This window comes from Diadema setosum, chromosome 9 (assembly GCF_964275005.1).
Source record: "Diadema setosum chromosome 9, eeDiaSeto1, whole genome shotgun sequence".
NCBI classification, from domain to species: domain Eukaryota; kingdom Metazoa; phylum Echinodermata; class Echinoidea; order Diadematoida; family Diadematidae; genus Diadema; species Diadema setosum.
In genome coordinates, this window is record NC_092693.1 from 38,773,374 (window position 1) to 38,793,824 (window position 20,451).

Genomic DNA, 20,451 nt, shown 5'->3' on the forward strand with positions numbered 1-20,451 from the left:
TATATATAGGGGAGTAGACAGCTACAAAGACAGATATATTGATGAGATCAGGTTTTACTATTCTATGTCGAGCCATGCAAACTAAAAAAGACATAAGACAAAAATGTTTGCTCATGAATGTGTATATATGTCTGTGTGTGTGTGTGTGTGTGTGTGTGTGTTTGTGTGACATTTCTGAAGCACATCCTATTTCATTTTCATTTCATTTTTTCCACCACTAAATTAAAACACTTATAGACTCAACCCAAAGACTGCGTTGATATCACGTTTGCCGATAGTCGAGTAGTTTATTCAATGCTACCACTGAACCCGACAAAGGAGGACGCTATACAGACATTGATGTGCCAATTTATTTACCAAATATGTTACTGGCTGCGCATGATTTACTTCTTTTTTTTTTCTTTTTTTTTATTCTATTCTATTTTATTTTTCTACTTTTTACATCGCACCTCCAACCCGGGAAACACGTTGTTACGCCCTTAAAGGGAAACACCACGTAGTGATCGAATTGATGTGTATAAGAAGAGTAGAGTTCAAAAAAGCGACATTATGTGACGTCACAGATTAAGAGGAGATCATTATTTTCGTGAAACAGTGGTATCGCGTACACACATAATAAATTTTCAAAATAAGACAAGGTAACACAATGTCGTCAACATGTGATTTTCCCTTGGATTCGTCTCTTAATGTATGACCATCACTTTGTCAACTCGGCATCTATGATCCCTCTGATTTAACATCGTCACCATCTCACTACTTGACATTGTTAAAGCTGCATAACAATTTGATAGAAGGGATATGATTTCTTCCCCTATTAAAGCCATGTCAATCAGAGTAATTCAATGAAGATGTTTGTGTTCTCACCATGGGGACTATGACTGTATCGCCGCATTTAATTTGCATAATATCATTAGCCTCTGGCTGATGTATACATATATATGTATATATATATATATATATATATATATATATATATATATATATATATATATATATATATATATACAGCGTGTCCCACAAAAAATGCTGATGGCACTCTAGATGAGTATAATATTAAAATTACAACGTTATATTATTCATATCTTTACAGCCGTAAACTTATTCATTATCTATTCAAGTGGAGCAAATAATATCTATTCATGGGCGTAAATCTGCAAGGATTTTCTCTTGTTCAGGACTTGGAGATGACCTATTCATTCATCCCTCCCTGATGCGTTCAGCGAAACATGACGAAATCTGATCAAAATCTGAACAGGGTACAAGATGAATTCGAGGCAGGATTCAATCAACGAGCACCATGCAAGGCGAAAATACTAAGAAATGTGCTCAAATACAGGGAAACAGGTACAAGCAAAAAACCTTAACAAGGGCAGATCGGGGAGAAGAGTAACAGTTTGAACACAAGAAAACATTGACATGCACCACGTAAGACAAAGCCTCATTCAAGAACCCTGACAAAGTTGCAGGAGAAACGTTCCACCCGTAATTGGACTACGTACTTTATTCAACGTAATAACGAGACTTGGATTGAGAGGTTTTCTGATGAGTGCTGAAAGAAGGCTCATACCTCTGTGTTCAATGAACCATATCGCATAGAATTTAAGCCAGTAGTATAAAATGAATGCTAGTTTTAAATTATAAAATTATATACAATATGATTTGGTAATTTACAAATTATACACATTTAGAGTGCCATTAGCATTTATATATATATATATATATATATATATATATATATATATATATATATATTCTCATTTCATTCTATCTGGAACGAATTTTTCACTGATGTGTGGTTTAACTCTTCTTACTTTCGGATGGTTATGCAAGCTATTCCAAGCTATTCCACCATATAACACGTTTTACGATTTATTTTTGCCTACCACGAAGTACGAGACAGTCCCCTCCCCCTTCTCTGCTCTTCCATTGACAATAGATGTCAAAGATAAACCAAAACAACAAAATATTGCAAATTGGAACGCCATTAGTTTCCTTATTTGTTTTTACATTATTGTGGAAAAGGAATATTTCTTCATTGAGAATGAAGCTTGAATTTGGAAAGTCTTTCAGATTGATCCGCGCGTTTATAAGGGTATTAAGTCATCTGACATTTTTGGTCTCTGAAAACTTTTACCCAAATATATGAATTATCTACGGTTGTCCCTCGAGATTTGCCGTGTCATTTGGTCGACGATTGGTATCACAAACGAAAAACGTGTCAACACTTTGCTAGTAAATCCCAACACATAATGGGCCACCTGTGTACAAGGAGTGTTGGGTAGCTACACGGGTTTACAGTAACAGAGGAAAATTTTGCAGCTCAACAGAAAGCGAAGGTTTTTAGGGCCAAAGAGGTGATAGAACCTCTTTGGCAGAGGCAGAACAATTAGTAGTGCGCATACTTTCACGCGTCGGTTGTCATTCAAAGTTGAAATTGAACCCACTGTCCCCCTCTAGCTATTCGACACACGTTAACGGTTCGTAATCTCAGCCTATCCATGTCTGATATCTATGTCGACCATTGATCTCTTTGTTTAAAAAAAATATTGATTCTTTATGATCCTTAAGTTGAACTTTGTATGGTTGAGTACCCTTGGTCGATTTTTCACTATAGTTTGCGTTCCAGGAATTTCTGTTTCACCATTCTCTCTCCCTCTGTGTGTGTGCGTGTGTGTGTGTGAGTGTTGTTTTGTTTTGTTTTTATACCGGGGCAATGCTATAGGCATGGATTGCTATACAAACTCTGTCCAGCACAGAAAACCCCATAGCATTGTATACGAATTATTCAAAGTCTCTCGCACTGGAAGGGTTAATTGGCTACATAGGCCTATAAATAATTCAGCCAGTTATTGTATGATGAAGACCCTCCGCGATATCTCTGGACGTTGTAGGGAGTCGTGTCGTTTAGCACTTGGGTTATCTTGACTTCATAATCCTGAGCATAAGGAATCCCGGTTCACATCACAAAATCGGACCCAATCCCGTCGAAGTATAAGAGCTATTTATATAATTATAACTATATTGTAGTATGAAAGCTCATACGGGGAAATTACAGGACAAATCAGCTTGCAAGCATTAAAACATGGGTATTAAAATCATTTGCTACTGGTTTACTGGGCGAAACTCAGCATTAGTGAAGGGATTTGTTTAGAATGAGAGGTTTATGGTTTTCTACGCTCACATTTTACTACCTGGAAATTTTTTTTCCCGCCTACAAACTACCAAGAGACCATTATTGTCATTATTGTTAATGTTATCATTGTTTATCAGACGCTCGCATGCAGAGGTGGTTATTCAAGCGGGGGGGGGGGGGGGGGGGTCACCCTACGAGACCGACACCCACGAGTCATGCCCCATATTGTACCTCATGATCTTTACCACCATAGGATTAGGATTAGTGTCTGACCCAAAGATCTTTTTTTTTTTTCCAGAATATTTATTCTTCATCAAGCAAAACAAATTTTCACATCAATTTCATAATCATTACCCTCTGATGAATTATTTCGCAAACATATGTGTGTAAACTTGTCTCAGAATTATCACAAACTATGCAACTTATTACTTTTTCTATTGTTTTTTTATTGACTTACAATCACTTTAATAAGTACTCATATTGACTTACAATCACTTTAATAAGTACTCATCCTATATCAATAATAAAACCTCTATACTTTCATTCATTCTATCTGATTTTACGATGTCCCTCGGGGTGAGTTTCGATCCCCAGCTTTTGTTTTTGCGATATTCATGAGTCTGGCCAAGGCCGCAGATCCTCAACTGCGGCGTCTTTGGAGTTTCAGCTCTTTGAGCTCATGGCAACTTTGGACAGCCTGTGCTCGAGTTTACTGAATCCCTTTTTTCAAGGTGTATTTGCGTACATAGGTGTGTTACAATATCACATAATAGTATTTTTCCTGTCTTTGTGTTTTTTTTTTCGTCACTTCTTTACTTTCTTGATGTGCATTATTATGTGAAGCAGCAATTGTTAAAGCATTGATATTCATAATTACACTATTCATGTAATTTCTCCTTGTTCTTCTCGAACACGTTCATACTTTGATGCACTCGCCCCTCCCTAATTTTCATTTGCGAAAGGTTCATTTTGCTTGATAAAATAATTGCTTCAATCAAAGTCGTTAGTGAAAAAAAAATAATAAAATAAAAAATAAAAAATAACCCAGGACGGCCTCGCCCTTTACTCGGCTTTGTACCTTGAAATTACAAATGTTCACTCATTGGGCATGAAGGTTTCTAACCTTAGGTTTGATATACTGTTAATTGCCCTTTGACACTGTGAAAGTAGACCCAGAAAAAAAAAAAAAGAAAGAAAGGTCGGCCAACCCAGGCAGAAGAAATTTATATGAAGGAAAAAAAACTCAACGAATCAACCTATTGATGGTTAGTGAACCGAGCAGCTACGGAATGGAAAGTGGATCTAGGTATTTTGAAGCCACTGGTTAGACTCCGTGTGTAGAGACACAATTAAGCCTTTATACTCTAGTATGAATGGTGTGGCGCCATGGATAAAACGACCTTTCCTAGAGCTACTGACACGATCACGATTTGCTGCCTAACTTATCGTCGAAGCTCCCGGGTGACTGTCTTCATTGGATTCGTAATATACTCTGCTGTGGTGGGCTCGAGCGATGTGTAAGTTATTCGATAAGTTCAGCGTGTGTGAGAGAGGAAGTCAGTATTGTTTTAAGATTATGTTTGGCACAAACACCGGTTTTGAGTATAGTTGCACACTAGTGGATAATAGATAGGGTTTTCATTCGTTTCCGGTTGGGGTGATAACGTCTCAGAAGGCCATATAATCTTATGATTATATATATATATATATATATATATATATATATATATATATATATAAGGAAAAGAGGATTCATGATGATTCACGGAATATGTTTCAACTTTTTAAAATATTTTGACAAAATTATAATCAGATATATTTATTGAAAACGGTGATTTCAAAATGTATTGGAAAGGAAATCTCCAAGCACCAGGCTTTTGCATGATTTTCTCACTTAACTTAAACATCTCGGTAGTCCTAAACATTTTTGAATATGATTTTATTACATGAATAAATCAAATTCAATTGAAATCATATAAAAATTAATGAGATTAATCAGGCAACTCTCTTTGCTAACAAGGTGGGGTTTTTTTTTCCAGTATTTTTTTTTTCTCAAAAGAAATTTTACAATAAATTTTCCTAATAGTATCATCTCATATATTTCTGTTTAAACCGAATCTAAAAATGCGTATTGACTTTCAATTCTCCTTTACGTCACAATATAACATTAAGCTCCAACCTATCAACTACCTATAAACACCTTTCTTGCACAATATTTTCATTCAAGGCGAATGAACTTATTGTTAAATATCATTTCATTTCCACTGTAAGAATCATGCTTGTACGTATCTATATATACAGTTTCTAATATCTGTGTCTCAGCTGCCAATAAATCTTCAAACGAAACTGTGGTAATGCAGCTTCCAAAAAGCCTTAAAAAGTAACATGATAATTTGAATCTCCCACCCGACTTTTCCTAGCAAAATCAAAATATTGCCTCTTTATATTTCATCTGCTCACACGTTTCAAAAAGGTCTTTAACCCAAATAAACCTTTAAGCTCTGCCAAACCAACCAAAATTCTTCATCTTTAGGCCTCCTTGCTTATAATATTGAAAACGATGTTTTGAATTTATGATGTGCTTACCTCTCCATAAAAACTCAAAGCAGTTTAATCTAATGAGTCATAAAACCCTCACTGAACTATAGTGTATGTACGAGATAAAGTATGCACTAGACATACACTTTCAATTATTCATTGTTAATTCCTCATTAAGGTCAAAGGTCTTTGTTTCCACCATTTCAGTTTTTTTTTTTCACCCCTCACTCAATTCTCCGTCACTGCATTCCCCTAATGAAAGGAAAATACTCGTATGTGTAGTACCTTCACGATTTCCACTGTTTGACAGAAAAACAAAAACGTTTTTAAAAGTTAAATACTGGTACTGCCATGGTTCTAAGCGCAATATCTTAGATTTATCTTTAGTCACTTGAAGGCCAGAGAGTTTCCAAAATCCTTCAAATAGCATTTTCTATTATTTAAACTGATTCCTACTATGCATTAAAAATGGCATATCGTCCGCAACGCGGAAAAAAAAAATCCCTGAACATAATCATCATTACGTATTTTATGTGCCATTATTTTATCTAGGTATAAACAGATAAGGAGAAAGCGAGTCGAACCCGGCATTCTACTTTGAAATTATCACTTGAATTGTCGTTAAATACACAACAAACAGTGTTTGAATGATTATATCACTGCAACCTATATTACTGAATAAATGTACGAATTGAATTGAATTGAAATTGCAACCCATTTCCGAAATAAAAGGTGAAAATAACTTTTTGAAGAAACGAACACGGAAACCGAATCAAGTTTGTTGTAGTTGTTGTTTAAATCAGTGGCCAAAGAGAAAACCGAAGAGTATCGTAGGATCGGTCAACGATCAAAACTAACCTGTTGCACTTCAGAAGCGGTAATATGACTTGAGTACTCTGATGAGAATCCCCCAGATGTCGTGCCGTGCTTTAATCAGACTCCGCCCGCATGCATGGAACTCAAACGGATACGGCGCAAAGCACAGAACACGAGTCTAGAGTGAGTCTGCTGGAGTGAGTGTTAAGCCATACATGTGCCTCGTTCTAAAGAACAGTCGCGGGGACGAAGAGATCTCTTTAGAAGAAGAACAAGAAGAAGAAGGGGGGGGGGGAATGAGCTTCTCTTGGCAGACGAAGCGCCTGAACGCGTTAAGGCAATGAAATAACTGTCCGAAAGATATCCTAATTTTGACAAAGCTTTCCAACCTTCTGTTGCCAGTCTAGTCAGACGTTAATAAACAGTGAAAACCGAACGACCCGTGCTGGCACACTCACCATGTATGCATAGGTACAAACTATTCTCACTTGTAAAATAGAATAATACATTTGGCCACTGCTTTCGCGTAAACACGGAATTTCTTTGCATCCCTGTAATGGTGGTTTCCTTTGACCTTTACTACACTCTTAAAACATCCGGGTCAGAACTGACCCGGAAAGGGTCCGTTGGGGTCACACCCCGCTCCGGGTCAGAAATGACAAGGAATGGAGTCAGATATGACCCCATTCAGAGTCATGAATTGGGTCAGGGTGACCCCATTCCGGGCCATCATGACCAAATGACCGGAACGGGTTGTGACCCCAACGGAACCGGTTCCGGGTCAGTTCTGACCCGGATTTTTTTTTTTTTTTTTTTTTTTTTTAGAGTGTATATTAATTCTTAATAATTCGTAGTCGTTTCTTTTAATTTCAGTCAGCGGTAAAAGTTTGATTCACTGACATGTAGTTGCGTTAGAAATTGTAACAATTACACACATACAAAACAAATGTTATGACTCTTTTATACGTCACTTTGTTATTCAATTCCACATCTTATTTTCAATTTGGTCGACATTCTTCAACACCACTTTCATTTCCTTCAATTTATTTATTTATTTATTTTATTCAAGACCTAACAGTTATTATAAATCATGTATTCTTTCTCACCAAAACGCCATTCTAGCCTTATACACAGCTTCCTCTCAAAATAAGAAATTCCATCCAAATTTCGGGCTATAATCCGGGAGAAAATGGCGTTTACTTGTCGCAGTCTTTCGCTTTTACGTCTACGACTGCAATCGCAGCAGTGAATTAAGAAAGTGTACATTTTCCATCTTCCAACGTGACCATGCTGCTACCGGCAGCAGTTCTAGCAGCCCTAAGCTGTATAGGGTCCTAAAGAGCAACCATTTTGCACTTCATGTGGGGGTTTCATTATTGATCTAGACCTGTTCCTGATAGGCGGTAACAATCGTTTTTACCGAAAGCAAAATGCAGTCGCACCGACACAAGGATATGTAGGCCGTACCAGAAAAGGATCACACATACAGACACACACCCCGGCACACACCCCCACAGGTGCATGTACCGATTGTACACTGAGACGCAAATGATGCTCCGAACACGGATGTCCCATAGTTTATGACAATATATCTACCCAAACCCTTCTTGTCCAGGTTACCATCTGAGGATTTAGCGGTCACGCGTCACTATAATGGTATGCACTGTTATCCCGTCCCCTACGAGCGAATCCTCGAACATCAACCACCTAGGTACGGCAACGTGACGCACCTCTCACAGAAAGGACACGGTAAGGGAACACCAGGGGTGCAGTACCCGATCGCATCGCTCAAGTTTTTCTTCGACGATTTTCCCGCGGGACAACGCGTTCCCGGACACATCGCGTGGATCAACAACCCAGCACGGACCTTCTCCGTACTGGAACCTTCTGGCGCCGGCGGCTGTGCGGACCATCTCCTGACCACCGTTGCGGTATCCGCGCGACAAGAGAATTGTCTTTTGGCAGTCAATGCTGGTTTCTTTGATACCAGTGATGGTGGTTGCCTTGGAGCTGTGGTGAGCAACGGGAGACAAGTGAAGACTTCCGGAGAACTGCACAATGCTCACTTTGGTATCAGGGAAGATGGGACACTGGTTTTCGGGTAGATATGATTACTATAAAGTGACTCAAAATGTTTACGACCTTCTTACGGGGTAGTTGTTCGTAAGTGGGAGTTGTTTTTTTTTTTTTTTTTCAAGTTTATTGTTCTGAAGAAAAGATTATTTCCAATTTGTACATTAAGAAAAATTGACTGATTAATCATAGATCCTATCAGGTAGGGTCCATGGATTAACATTTTCCTTCTAAGGCGTCTTGAATCATTCCTTAGCAATGGAAGATGCTTGTTTGTTTGTTTGGTTGTTTGTTTGTTTGTTGTTTTGTTTTGTTTTGTTTTTGTTTGTTTGTTTGTTTGTTTGTTTGTGTTTGAGTTTGAGTTTATTTTATTTCACCACGGGTCACTCACTTCAGCCAATGGCTGTTCTTCTGTGAGTCCGTGAAGTAAAAATCATACAATTACAATATACAACATTTTATACATAGTATAGGAACGTTAAAAAAAGAGCAACAAAAAACAACAAAAAACAAAAACAAACAAACAAACACACAAAAACAAATCATGTGTGTTGTTGTTGTTTTTGTTTGTTTGTTTGTTTGTTTGTTTGGTTTTTTTTTTTTTTTTTTTTTTGGGGGGGGGGGGGGCTGCGGACCGGGATTGTATAGGTGGTAAAGGTCAATTCAATTGCTACACATTAATCGTGTTTTACTATTATTGAAATATCACATGGGGTAAGACATCTCAGACAGAGTTGTGTACACTGTACTATATCTGATGTAAAAATTGCTTTTAAAATGCTCTGGCGCTCCCAACCGTGTTCATGCTGAAATTTTGTTCAGATTTCTTTTTATTTCATAGTTAAAATTGACAAAATTTCATAATGGACCTACAATTGTAAACATTTCTTACAAGGATTATTTATCCATTTAAAGCTTTTAGCATTGTTAGAAACATTCTAACACTGATCTTGGGTTAGTTTTGAACTGCGAATTTGACGAATAAATGTTCTATTGTGTTGAATCGAGCTCTTTCGCCTCTGATCAAAATCATCAGATCTCCGCACTATCAAAACAACCTTTGTCGTGCATCTATGCAAATTTCTACCAGGTATTTAACTGAGGAGGACGTGCTGCAGAAGGAGAACCCGTTCATCCAGCTGGTTGGAGGGGTTGGATGGTTAATACGGGACGGGGAGGTGTACATTGAAGAGAGTCGCAAAGCTTGTGATGAGGTCGTGAGGCCAGGTCAGTTGAGATCATCAAGGAGGTACCACACATGCACTCCTTGAGGTCATCGCACTTCATCTATTGTCTTTGGTGGTGGTAGTCGAGGGTAAATTTTGCAGGTCCGCACAGACCATTACAAAAAGAAATCATGTGTAAAATCTTTTCAAAGATTCACCAAGACACCAGGAATTATTAAATAGAGAGAAAAAAGTCTTTGATCATCGCAAATACAAGCTCATACTCAAGAGCAAAAACAGACCATGTCATTTTTTTTTTTAATCATGATTTGTTTCATAACCGGGGTCTTACGAGGGGATGGGAATGGTACAGGGATGTTTACTACAAATTTTACTGTAGTCAGCCTATCAATAATTATTATTAGCCTAACCTCACTGACACAATCCGCTAACCCTCATTCAAAGTAAGATAACTTTCATTGTGTATATCTGCCATGCAGATGTTTTATTCGTAGTGCAATACTCAACGCAGCACTGCGTAGTTATTGCATAAAAAGCTTGATGCTATTGCTACATTTACGGGGGATGTATACGTTTTGGAAGCTGAGAAAAAGATGAAAATCCAACTGTAACTTCATTCATATCCATTCATCGTTGAATTCTCAGATTATGAAGGCATATTTGACACGCTGTCAGCCCGTGTTGCCGTCGGGAGCGATGAAGAAGGTCGTGTGGTCATCGCTCAGACAGACGGACAAACTATGGTCAGAGGGTGAGGGAAATTGATTTACCCTTCTCGATTATCGATTACCAAAGTTTTTTTTTTTCGACCTTGTTTAGTGAAATAATCGTGACAATGTTGTCCTCTGATTTATAGCTCTTTTCTAAAACTTGCCTTACGTATCATTATGAACAGAAAATTTTTCTTAAGATTAAACTCTCATCCACAATAAAATTATAAGCTTGAGAGAATGCTCATAATAAACTGCGACCTATTTTAACAGACTAATAACGTTACTAAGTATTAGGATGTTGCCTATATGTCAGAAACCAGTATAGAATCAAATTCACAATCAAAACTAACATCAAAATCAAAATCGTCAAACCGTGCGTATGAATTCATACTAAAAATTAGTAGTTCAGTGGGTTGGCTAAATCTATACAGCCGGACAGCCCAGTCAGTGGTGACATAAACGAGGAAGGTGAATGCATTGCAATCTACTTTGAATGCGGAAACTACTCATTCTTGTGTAGAATAATACCAAAATACACGTAATGAAAATCAGGCTTTCAAAATAACAAAAAATTGTGGTTATGATTGGGATGATACTTAGGAGAAGAGGAAGGATAGAAACACGATTCATTTAAACAAACAAAAAAACAACAAACACAAACAAACAAACAGAGAATAATAAGAAGAGATATTTCTTTCGTGTCCATGGGATGAGCTTTCGAATATCTTTTCCTGGCCAGAACCTCCCTTGTAGCCTTCGCGGAGTGGTTGCTCTCACAGGGAGTGAGGAATGCTATCAACCTGGATGGAGGAGGCTCCACCACTCTTATTATCAACGGCACCATGGTCAACATTCCATCTGATATCTGGTAGGTTGCCTTGACAACTAACAACCTCCGCCCCAGAGAGAATCTTTCACGACACTTCGTGTGCGACGTGATGAGGGCTGTCATTTTGCTAATTCAGTTCAATTCAATTCAGTTCAATTCAATTCAATTCAATTCAATTCGGTTCAATTCAGTTCAATTCAATTCAGTCCAATTCAATTCAATTTAATTCAGTTCAATTCAATTCAATTCATTTCATTTCATTTCAATTCAATTCAATCTAATTAATTCTGTTTAATTCAATTCATTCCAATCAAATTCAAATTGTCTTTCCATTGCAACCAGTTCTTTCAGATACATCTGTAGGGCCTATGATATACAATTACCTTGATTACAACAAATCACTGAGATACAAAATGTATGCACATACAATTCCAAATGGAAAAGAAAATGAACAAGTGCATAATCTGTATGAAACCATTTATTCAAATCATTGTGTTATTGTAAAAGAGAGGTCCACGAGCTGGTAGATATATGGGCCACTCAATAAGATTGAATTACAAAAGAAAAAGGTAAAATACTGCAAGCACACAGAAGTGATATAATGTATAACAAGAGATAGTTGGGAGAGGACAGTCGAAGGTATTGGAGAAGAATTCATTGCATTTCACTCAACCAGTTAGACGGCATTTTGTAGGGCTATCAGTTGAATAATACTTTTGTTCAATTTTCATCAAAATGTAAATATAGAAATAAATCATGATCAAAAACACTTTACTGTTTATTCTCCTTTTGTTTTAGACAAAAGACTGAATAAATAATCGCCAGGAATACCGCTCTGCCGTGAAAGAAAACCTCTATCTTTCTAAAAACATTTGCTCAGTAAAAATCGTAGAACCAGAGTTTCTTTGTTTTATTTTTACTAGCAGTAGTAACTGAAACACGTAGATGTGATATGTTTGACGATGAAAGGCTAGTAGCTCCTCGATATTTTTTTCTACATCAAGTAAACATTGACTGGTAACTCTCTCTCTCTCTTTCTCTGCATTTCTATCATGCTAGTCCCTCTATTTGTCCATCTTTAGTGTGTTGAAACTTCTTTCTGGATAATTATGATATGTACATTAACAAGACAAATTTATCGTCATTGTCATAACAATAACGATCAATATTATCATTGCTGTAAGAATTATCATCACATATCTATTCTTTGCGCCCTCGACTCCAGTACGAACTCGACGTACAGATGTCCGCGAAAAGTGTCCACCATAGTGTGTGTGCACGAGCCGTGGTGCAACCCGAGGGACTGCAGTAATCATGGAGACTGCATCCGAGGGGAGTGTCGTTGCCATGACGACTGGTACGGGCCGTCGTGTGACCAGTTCGCTTGCAGCAACCACACTTCACCAGTGCGATGTCACGGAGGTAGGATATTTTGATGTTGTTGTTGTCGTTGTTGTTGTTGTTGCTGCTGCTGTTGTGGTTGTTGTCAACTTTCTTTCTTGTTACCCACGGTAACCCTTCTTCCCCTTTTCTCTGTGTTCACGCCGGGAAAAGGACATTTGCTCCTGCGACAATTGCTCCGGTCTTATTTTCTACAAGGATTTTATAGGATAAGGGCTAGGGTTATGATAGGGTTTTAGGTTTAGTTTGATGTCCTTAGAATGTGCAATCACCATTCAAATGCAGTAATCTTTCGCATGCACTGTTCACCTTCGATTCCCTTATCTTAAGTAGAAAGAGACCAAACCAAAGGTATAATGGGTTATATAAGATCTATTTTGTATTCTGGTCATTATCACCATCGTTGCAGTTCAAAGATTATTCGTGATACCATGGATCTTTGTTCTCGCTGAGAGTATAAGTATACCAAAATACTCATCTCGATTCATCAATCATGTATCATCTTTCCCAGTTGGAGAGTGTCTTACCAACTTTCTGGTTAGCAAGCAACCAGCCCTGCTTCCCTCGGAGTTACTTCAAGAGTACAAGCTACCCACCACACTCCTAGCAACGGCCATAGCAACGGCAAGCATCCTGTGCAATGTGATATGCCTAATTGGTTACCTCTGCTCCTCCATCTAGGCAAGAGACCCACTCCTAGCAACCAGCAGGATGGGTTGCCATGGTTACCACTCCTGACTGGTCTTTGGAGTAGGATCGCATCAGATCACATTGGGTCGCAACCAAGTATAGGATAGTACATTTGGGATTGAGCTTTCATAGAAACTTTGAAACATAGATTAATAACATGATCAGGGATCCATAGTAATTCTTTAAAAAAAAAAAAAAAAAAAAAAAAAAAACTTGCCCCTTGAATAAGTAGATTTTTCACTTTTCATATCTTGACTAACCCAAAAGGATAAGGATAGAGATGAAGATGATTCTCGAGCAAGGTGTTTATTTTTATCAATTGATCATTCAAATCACTGGTGCTACATATTATAGCCACTGCTCCTCCGGGCATCAACAGTCCAACACTGTCTCCACTATACGTATGTAGAGACATTCGAAAGCACAAACAAGCAATAGAATTAACCAGATATTGTATATATGAATATATTTGTATATAAATATATATATATATATATATATATATATATATATATATCTGCCGAGGTGAAAAAGAATTGCTCAGGGACTATTTATGCATGTGGAGTGTATACTGACTGGAATTATTATTATCATTCATGTTCCATATTCCACATTCCACATTTCATACAAGTTTTATATTCCATTTGATTTGAAGCAGAAATGTTTTTCACACAATGGTCAATTTGAACCAATAATGCACAAATATATAAGGACATATAATTGGCGTGTAATATGAGGAACCCACTAAAAAGCAAAGCTTGTAGGATGTGGGCTCCAAAAATATGATATAGGTTTTAGTACAGTATATCAATGTCAGAAGTGACGTAACATGCAAAATTCAAAATATCGAGAATATTACAATGTTTACGGGATGTACAAGATATAGTATATAATGTTTATGATTAACTTATGGTATAAATGCTAAGAAAAGTAGCAAGTTGATCAAACTAATGAAGTCATCCGAGCGAGGCATCATTTGAGTATATGCAAAAAAAAAAAAAAAAATCAAGTGATTACGGCAAAACGATTAAACATAGGATTTTAGAAAATTGGCTTTGAGATTTTTCTTAAAGGAGCTTAAAGAACTTGAGTGCAACCGAACCGAATCTAACTCATTCCAGAAAGAAGGGCCGGTCGATGTAATTGTCTTAAGGGCTAAAACTGTACGAACAGGGGAAAAATGATAGGATTCACTGTGTCTTGTAGGGTAAGTATGAATATCACTGTTTTTCACAAACATTGAGGAAAATATACTAGGAAGGTCACCAGTATTCAACTTATACATGAAAATTCCAACATGATATAAATACAAATCAGAAATTTTTAACAATTTACTTGAAACAAACAATTCATCAGTGTGATCAAAAAATTGTGCTCGATTTATAATCCGCAAGGCCTTTTTCTGAACCAAAAATAACGAATCAATTTTAGTTTTTGAGCAGTTCCCCCAAGCTAATATTCCGTAATTCAAGTAAGGTAATAATAAAGTTGTATAAAGAGAATGCAATATTGGCTTTGGGAAGAGATATTTCAGTTTGTGAATAATTCCAACATTCTTGCACAACAATTTACATAAATAATCAACATGTACCTTCCATGAAAGGTTACTGTCAATATAAATACCTAAAAATTTTGTTGAATCTATTTGATTCAACTGTAAACCGTTCATTAAAACTAAACCTGGAAGAGATTTTGTTGTGTTACTGAAAACCATATAATTGGTCTTATTTATGTTAAGTGACAATTTATTTGCCTGAATCCACTCAAACACCAACTTAAGTTCATTATTCAAAGAATCGAGCAAAACATAAGGATCTGAGTGAGAATAAAAGAGACTTGTATCATCTGCGAACAGAAGAAAAGACAGCAGAGAGGATGAGTTACGGAAGTCATTGATGTATAAAATGAATAAAAGAGGACCTAAGAGGGAGCCCTGTGGAACACCACAACAAATCGAGTTTATATCAGATTCATGATTATTTACGGAAACAAATTGAGTTCGACCGGTAAGATAACTTCTGAACCACTCCAAGGCCTTTCCACGAATACCGTAATGATTTAGTTTATACAAAAGAATTTCGTGATCTATTGTGTCAAAGGCCTTGGAGTAGTCCAGAAACAGACCGACTGTATACGACTTTGTGTCTATAGCTCTTACAACTTTCTCAACCAGTAGTAATATAGCATGGGTGGTTGCATGTTTTTTCCGGAACCCGAATTGATTATCAGCTAAAATATCACATTCGTTTACAAATTTGATTAAACGATTATAAATCACCTTCTCAAGAATAGTAGGTGCATGGAAAAACGAGTAACATGTTGTCAAGTATATTAATACATATATATATATATATATATATATATATATATATATATATATATATATATATATATACATCATGATTTGTCTAGAATAAGGGGATTCTCCTTGTAAGATTTTATCAAAAAAAAGTGTAGTTCACCACCCTAAACTCTATAATGAAATCAACTAATGTCTCACGGTACCAATTCGACCAATCATAAATCTTATCATAAATACACTATTTCCGATAAATACTCTATTGCTCACTCTCTTTCTCTCTCTCTTTTTGATGTTCAATTTCTCTTTCCTGCCATCGCATATTTCTGAATATTGTCTTCTATATATCCACTAAACTTAATATATAATATTATTGATCAATTGCAATTAATATAGAATAAATAAGACTTTTAGGCATTCATGCTTCCCTGTAAAAGAAGGTTTTGTACATTAGGTCTGTAAAACAAAACTGAATATCAGTTGTGTCAGATTAATTGTTTTATAAGACTTTATTGTTTTGTCTTTTATTGGAAATCGAGGTACGCATGTAAAATTTTCATTTTCATTTTCTTTTCTTGTACAGAGTATAGGTGGGGTTTTTTCTGAGGGTGTCATTTTACTCTGGTTATTCATGTCAAAAAAAAAAAAAAAAAAAAAAAAAAACTTTGGTACGCCTCAGTTACTACTCAGTAATTCATAGTATTTCTAGGAGCAGCAAACACCTTCACAAAAGATGCCAAATCTTGATAATGATGACAATTGCACAACACTAATTATCAAAGAAGATAGATGCTATGAAAATAAACAACAGCACATGTACAATTGGTATGTTTCTTGTGAATTGTTTTCCTTTCATTGGGCAGACTTTTCAGACGACTGTTAATTCGGTCATTTATTCTTAAAAGCATTATCATTTGCAGATGAAACAAAAACCCAGATTTAGTGCTTCAAAATAGTTCTAAAATGTGAATTAGGGATAAAAACAACCAATGTAAAAGTTTTAATCAGGATGATCAATGATAAGTTTGTTTGTTTTTTTTTTTATATACAAAGAGTGACCTATAGTTGTAATCAAATTGTTTTTAGATTAAACCCTCCTCTACATTTATGGTTTAGTGAGAAAAATAGTGATATCTCCTTATATTGTTGGTTTTTTTGTGACATTTTTATATGGTAAGATGTTTTCTGATATATGTGATAAACTAGAACATTTTTAAAATAACTGCTCCAACTGGTAAACTGTACCTTTAAAAAGCTGATGATATTGATAACAAAGAGATAATATTGAGGGTTGACCTCAGTTTGTTTGCCGCACTTTCAATACAAAGTATTACATTTATGTTTGTTTTTAGTTTTTATTTACTTTGACAATTGACAAACAGCACACCAAATGCAAACTTTCCCCAGAGCCATCTCCACAAATTAGAGTTCGAATCGTCTGAGGAAAGGTGGCCACAGTGTCTGTTTCTTTTCTTTTGTCCATCATCTTTCATTTGAAATTATCATTTCAAATATTCTGAATACTCCTTTCAAAGAGAGCAGATTCTCCCTATTAAGATATGACTGTGCCATTAAACATTGTCAACCAAATTACATTTCTGCAGTCTTCTTTGTTTTTGGACAAAATTTGAGTGACTGGTATTCTTTGTATGATGTTGCTGGGTGGACATCACATTGTTTGATGAGTGTGCTTATGGGTTGATTAATTTTAATCAGTTTAGTCTGATTGCGCATGTCTGATTGCGTATGTCTGGTCATGTCTTGCAATTAACACAATCCTCATTAATATTACTACCAGTTTTCATCGTCATCATCTGAATAAAAAACAACACTTCAGCCATCACTGCATTACCCCCATCCTTTGATACCATTATGTATCATTAGCAGCAGTCACACTGGTAAAAGATTGCGAAGTTTCAGATCGCGAAGTCTTGGCGATCTTTAAAGAGAGGGAAGTTTGCAGTCACACTGGCAAAAGATCGCGATCTTTTGCCATGATCTCGATCTTTTGCCATGGCGAACGCAAACTTCCCTCGAAACTTCCCAGTAGAACTGTAAGGATATTTCCCCCACTCTCGCCAAACTTCTCGATTTTTTTGCCAATGTGACTACGGTCAGGGGCAGATCCAGGAATTCCATAAAGGGGAGGCGCCTTTACAAAATTAAAAGGGGGGCGTGCACCCCCCCCCCCATTTTTTCTTTTTATTTCATCTGTTTTACCCAAATATAAAGAGATCTGTCACTCTGGATCTACTGCTGAAGGTTAAAGTTATGTCGTTTCTCGTTTCAGGATTGTCACCAACATGCCATTCCACCATTGCCGTCGTTACCATCATCACTGTGGACTTTGATAACACAGCTACCCTTTTGGCGTCCTTGTCATCATCATCATGGCTATTCGCTCATCATGCTCCCCCTAAATCTCATCAACATCACCCCGAGCGAAACATCATCACTTTGTTTTGTTCCGTTTTGTTTTGTATTTTTCCATTTTTACAAAAATGACTTGTGACTCTGTCACACACAGGTCTTATCTGAGGGACTGTGTTTCGTCTCTGTATGATTACATACAACATTGCTCAGATAGACTTGGGAATCGAACCGGAGTTCTTTAGTCATGTTAGTCCTGGAGGCAGATGCGCTACCGACTGAGCAAAATCATTTTGACTGCAACGAAATTATTTTTACTGCATTATCACGACCTAGTATACCAATATTGCCACCCCATCATTATTAATCTCAGTATTGATGCTAAGCTATTAAAAAGCATCATCATAATTCACCTCAACATTACCATCATCATTGTCACCATTCTTGTTATCATCATATCCTCACCACCACCACCACCACCACCACCATCATCATCATCATCATCACACCACCATCATCACCATCACCATTATCACTATCATCTTGATCACCAAGTTCATCATCATAATCACCATCACCATCATCTACCATCATCATAATCATCATCTATCATCATCATCATTCTATCATCATCACCACCACCATCATCATAATCATCATCTATCATCATCATCATTCTATCATCACCACCACCATCATCACCATCATCATTACCACCACCACCATCATCTATCATCATCATAATCATCATCTATCATCATCATCATCATCATCATCATCATCATCATCATCATCATTCTATCATCACCATCATTATCACCATCAATACCATCATTTATCGTCATCATCACCACCACCATCATCATCACCATCATCATCTATTATCATCACCATCATCATCATCATCACTGTCATCACCATCATCATCACCATCACCATCATCACAATCATCACCATCACAATCATTCTATCATTTCGATCATCATAAGCGCCTCTGGCCATTCGCATTATATCTCTGTCAAGCAGTCATCATAAACATTTGTACTAAAACCAACATTTTTATTGTCCTCTCAAAAAGCATAGTGATCACCAAAATAAACACTATCACCATCATCACTTCTGTCTTCATAATTACCACCATCAAATCTTTACTGCCATGATTTTCAATATCATCATAGCAATCAACATCGCCACCATCTTTACGTAAACTCAACATATTCACCATTTAAAATGATGCTTGCACATGAATGGAACCATCTCTGACACTGTAAAGCAAAAAATATTTGTGGCACTAAATTTTATGAATCTTTGCTCTCAAGAAATTTGCAAAATTACAATGCATTCCCAGTATGTTTGATCCACAGGAACTGATTATCTACAAAGCTAAAAAATTATCATGCATTTTCCTTCATATCGCACAGACTTGTCTTAAATTAATTCTAAAGTATCTCTTCATTAAACTCTTGCCTTACAGATTATTTCTTCTGCAAGTTTCAGCTGATGTGTAAAATTCATTTCAATCCTGAGTCACCCGACACAATATGAGTCCTGAGAGTGAAGTACATTTGAATTGGAAAACGTTTTATTTCTTCAACAATCGGCATATCATCTTGCTTGATCATCATCACAAGCAATATAAAAAGGTGAGCAGTCATACACTGATACAAGTGTATTGAGTTCTTCATACAGAATGCAATGAATATCACATGAGCTATACACACTTAAGAAACATGTACATGTATAACATGACTCACTTACGACAATTCCTTGCTAGTATCCCAGGTAAGTTTTTCTTGCTAATATCCCAGGTAAGTTTTTTTTACTCACTTCATTATTTCTAAGGGAACCAATCAAACTAGTGAGCAACATGATAACGTGCAAATTATAAGTAATGCAGGCCCAATGACAAACATGTCGACACTGTTCAATATCATAAATTTACAGACTACAACTGAAGTATGTTAAGTATGAAAAGATATCAGTTCTAAAATAAAGTGATAAATAGGCTTTAGTTGGTTACTTTATCTATCTGAATTAACCCCTTACTAAAGAAGACTCATAGAAAGTTTGCTTTTAAAAAAAATCAAAATGAAATGTCTCATCTAGAGTAATGAAAATGTTACAATGACAGTAAGATACACAACTTTGAAAGAAAAAAAAGACAAATTTCAGTACAGTTTGCAACATTCATAATATCTTGGGAACGAGGCTTCGTGCTTACTGATTCTGAACAGTTAGTATTACAGCACTTGGTACACATGATGGAATATTTGTATTACAAAGCACCTCACATAGTAGCCTAATATCACAAGATTATGTAGGAAAAGAAAACCAAGAAAAGCACATCTCTGCATGACAGGCATTGGAGTCATATGGATACTACGTCCGAAATCCTGTGGGAA

General features: G+C 36.5%; 1 protein-coding gene across 1 annotated transcript; it reads left to right on the forward strand.

The window, feature by feature from the left end:
• The first annotated feature begins 7,226 nt into the window (after positions 1-7,226).
• LOC140233385 (N-acetylglucosamine-1-phosphodiester alpha-N-acetylglucosaminidase-like) lies at positions 7,227-15,442 on the forward strand. The gene is made up of 8 exons (XM_072313491.1): positions 7,227-7,267; positions 8,103-8,588; positions 9,651-9,787; positions 10,402-10,498; positions 11,200-11,328; positions 12,515-12,711; positions 13,202-13,363; positions 15,387-15,442. Exons 1-8 carry the CDS (start codon positions 7,227-7,229, stop codon positions 15,440-15,442), a joined length of 1,305 nt encoding a protein of 434 aa, XP_072169592.1.
• Positions 15,443-20,451: the final 5,009 nt, after the last annotated feature.

What these genes read in the sequence shown, in the direction of transcription:
- LOC140233385 (XM_072313491.1), top strand. Translation starts at nt 7,227, where the DNA reads ATGACCGGAACGGGTTGTGACCCCAACGGAACCGGTTCCGG. An exon ending in TGATGAGGTCGTGAGGCCAG is followed by an intron (nt 9,788 to 10,401) that starts GTCAGTTGAGAT and finishes CAGATTATGAAG; the next exon opens with GCATATTTGACACGCTGTCA. An exon ending in GGACAAACTATGGTCAGAGG is followed by an intron (nt 10,499 to 11,199) that starts GTGAGGGAAATT and finishes TTTCCTGGCCAG; the next exon opens with AACCTCCCTTGTAGCCTTCG.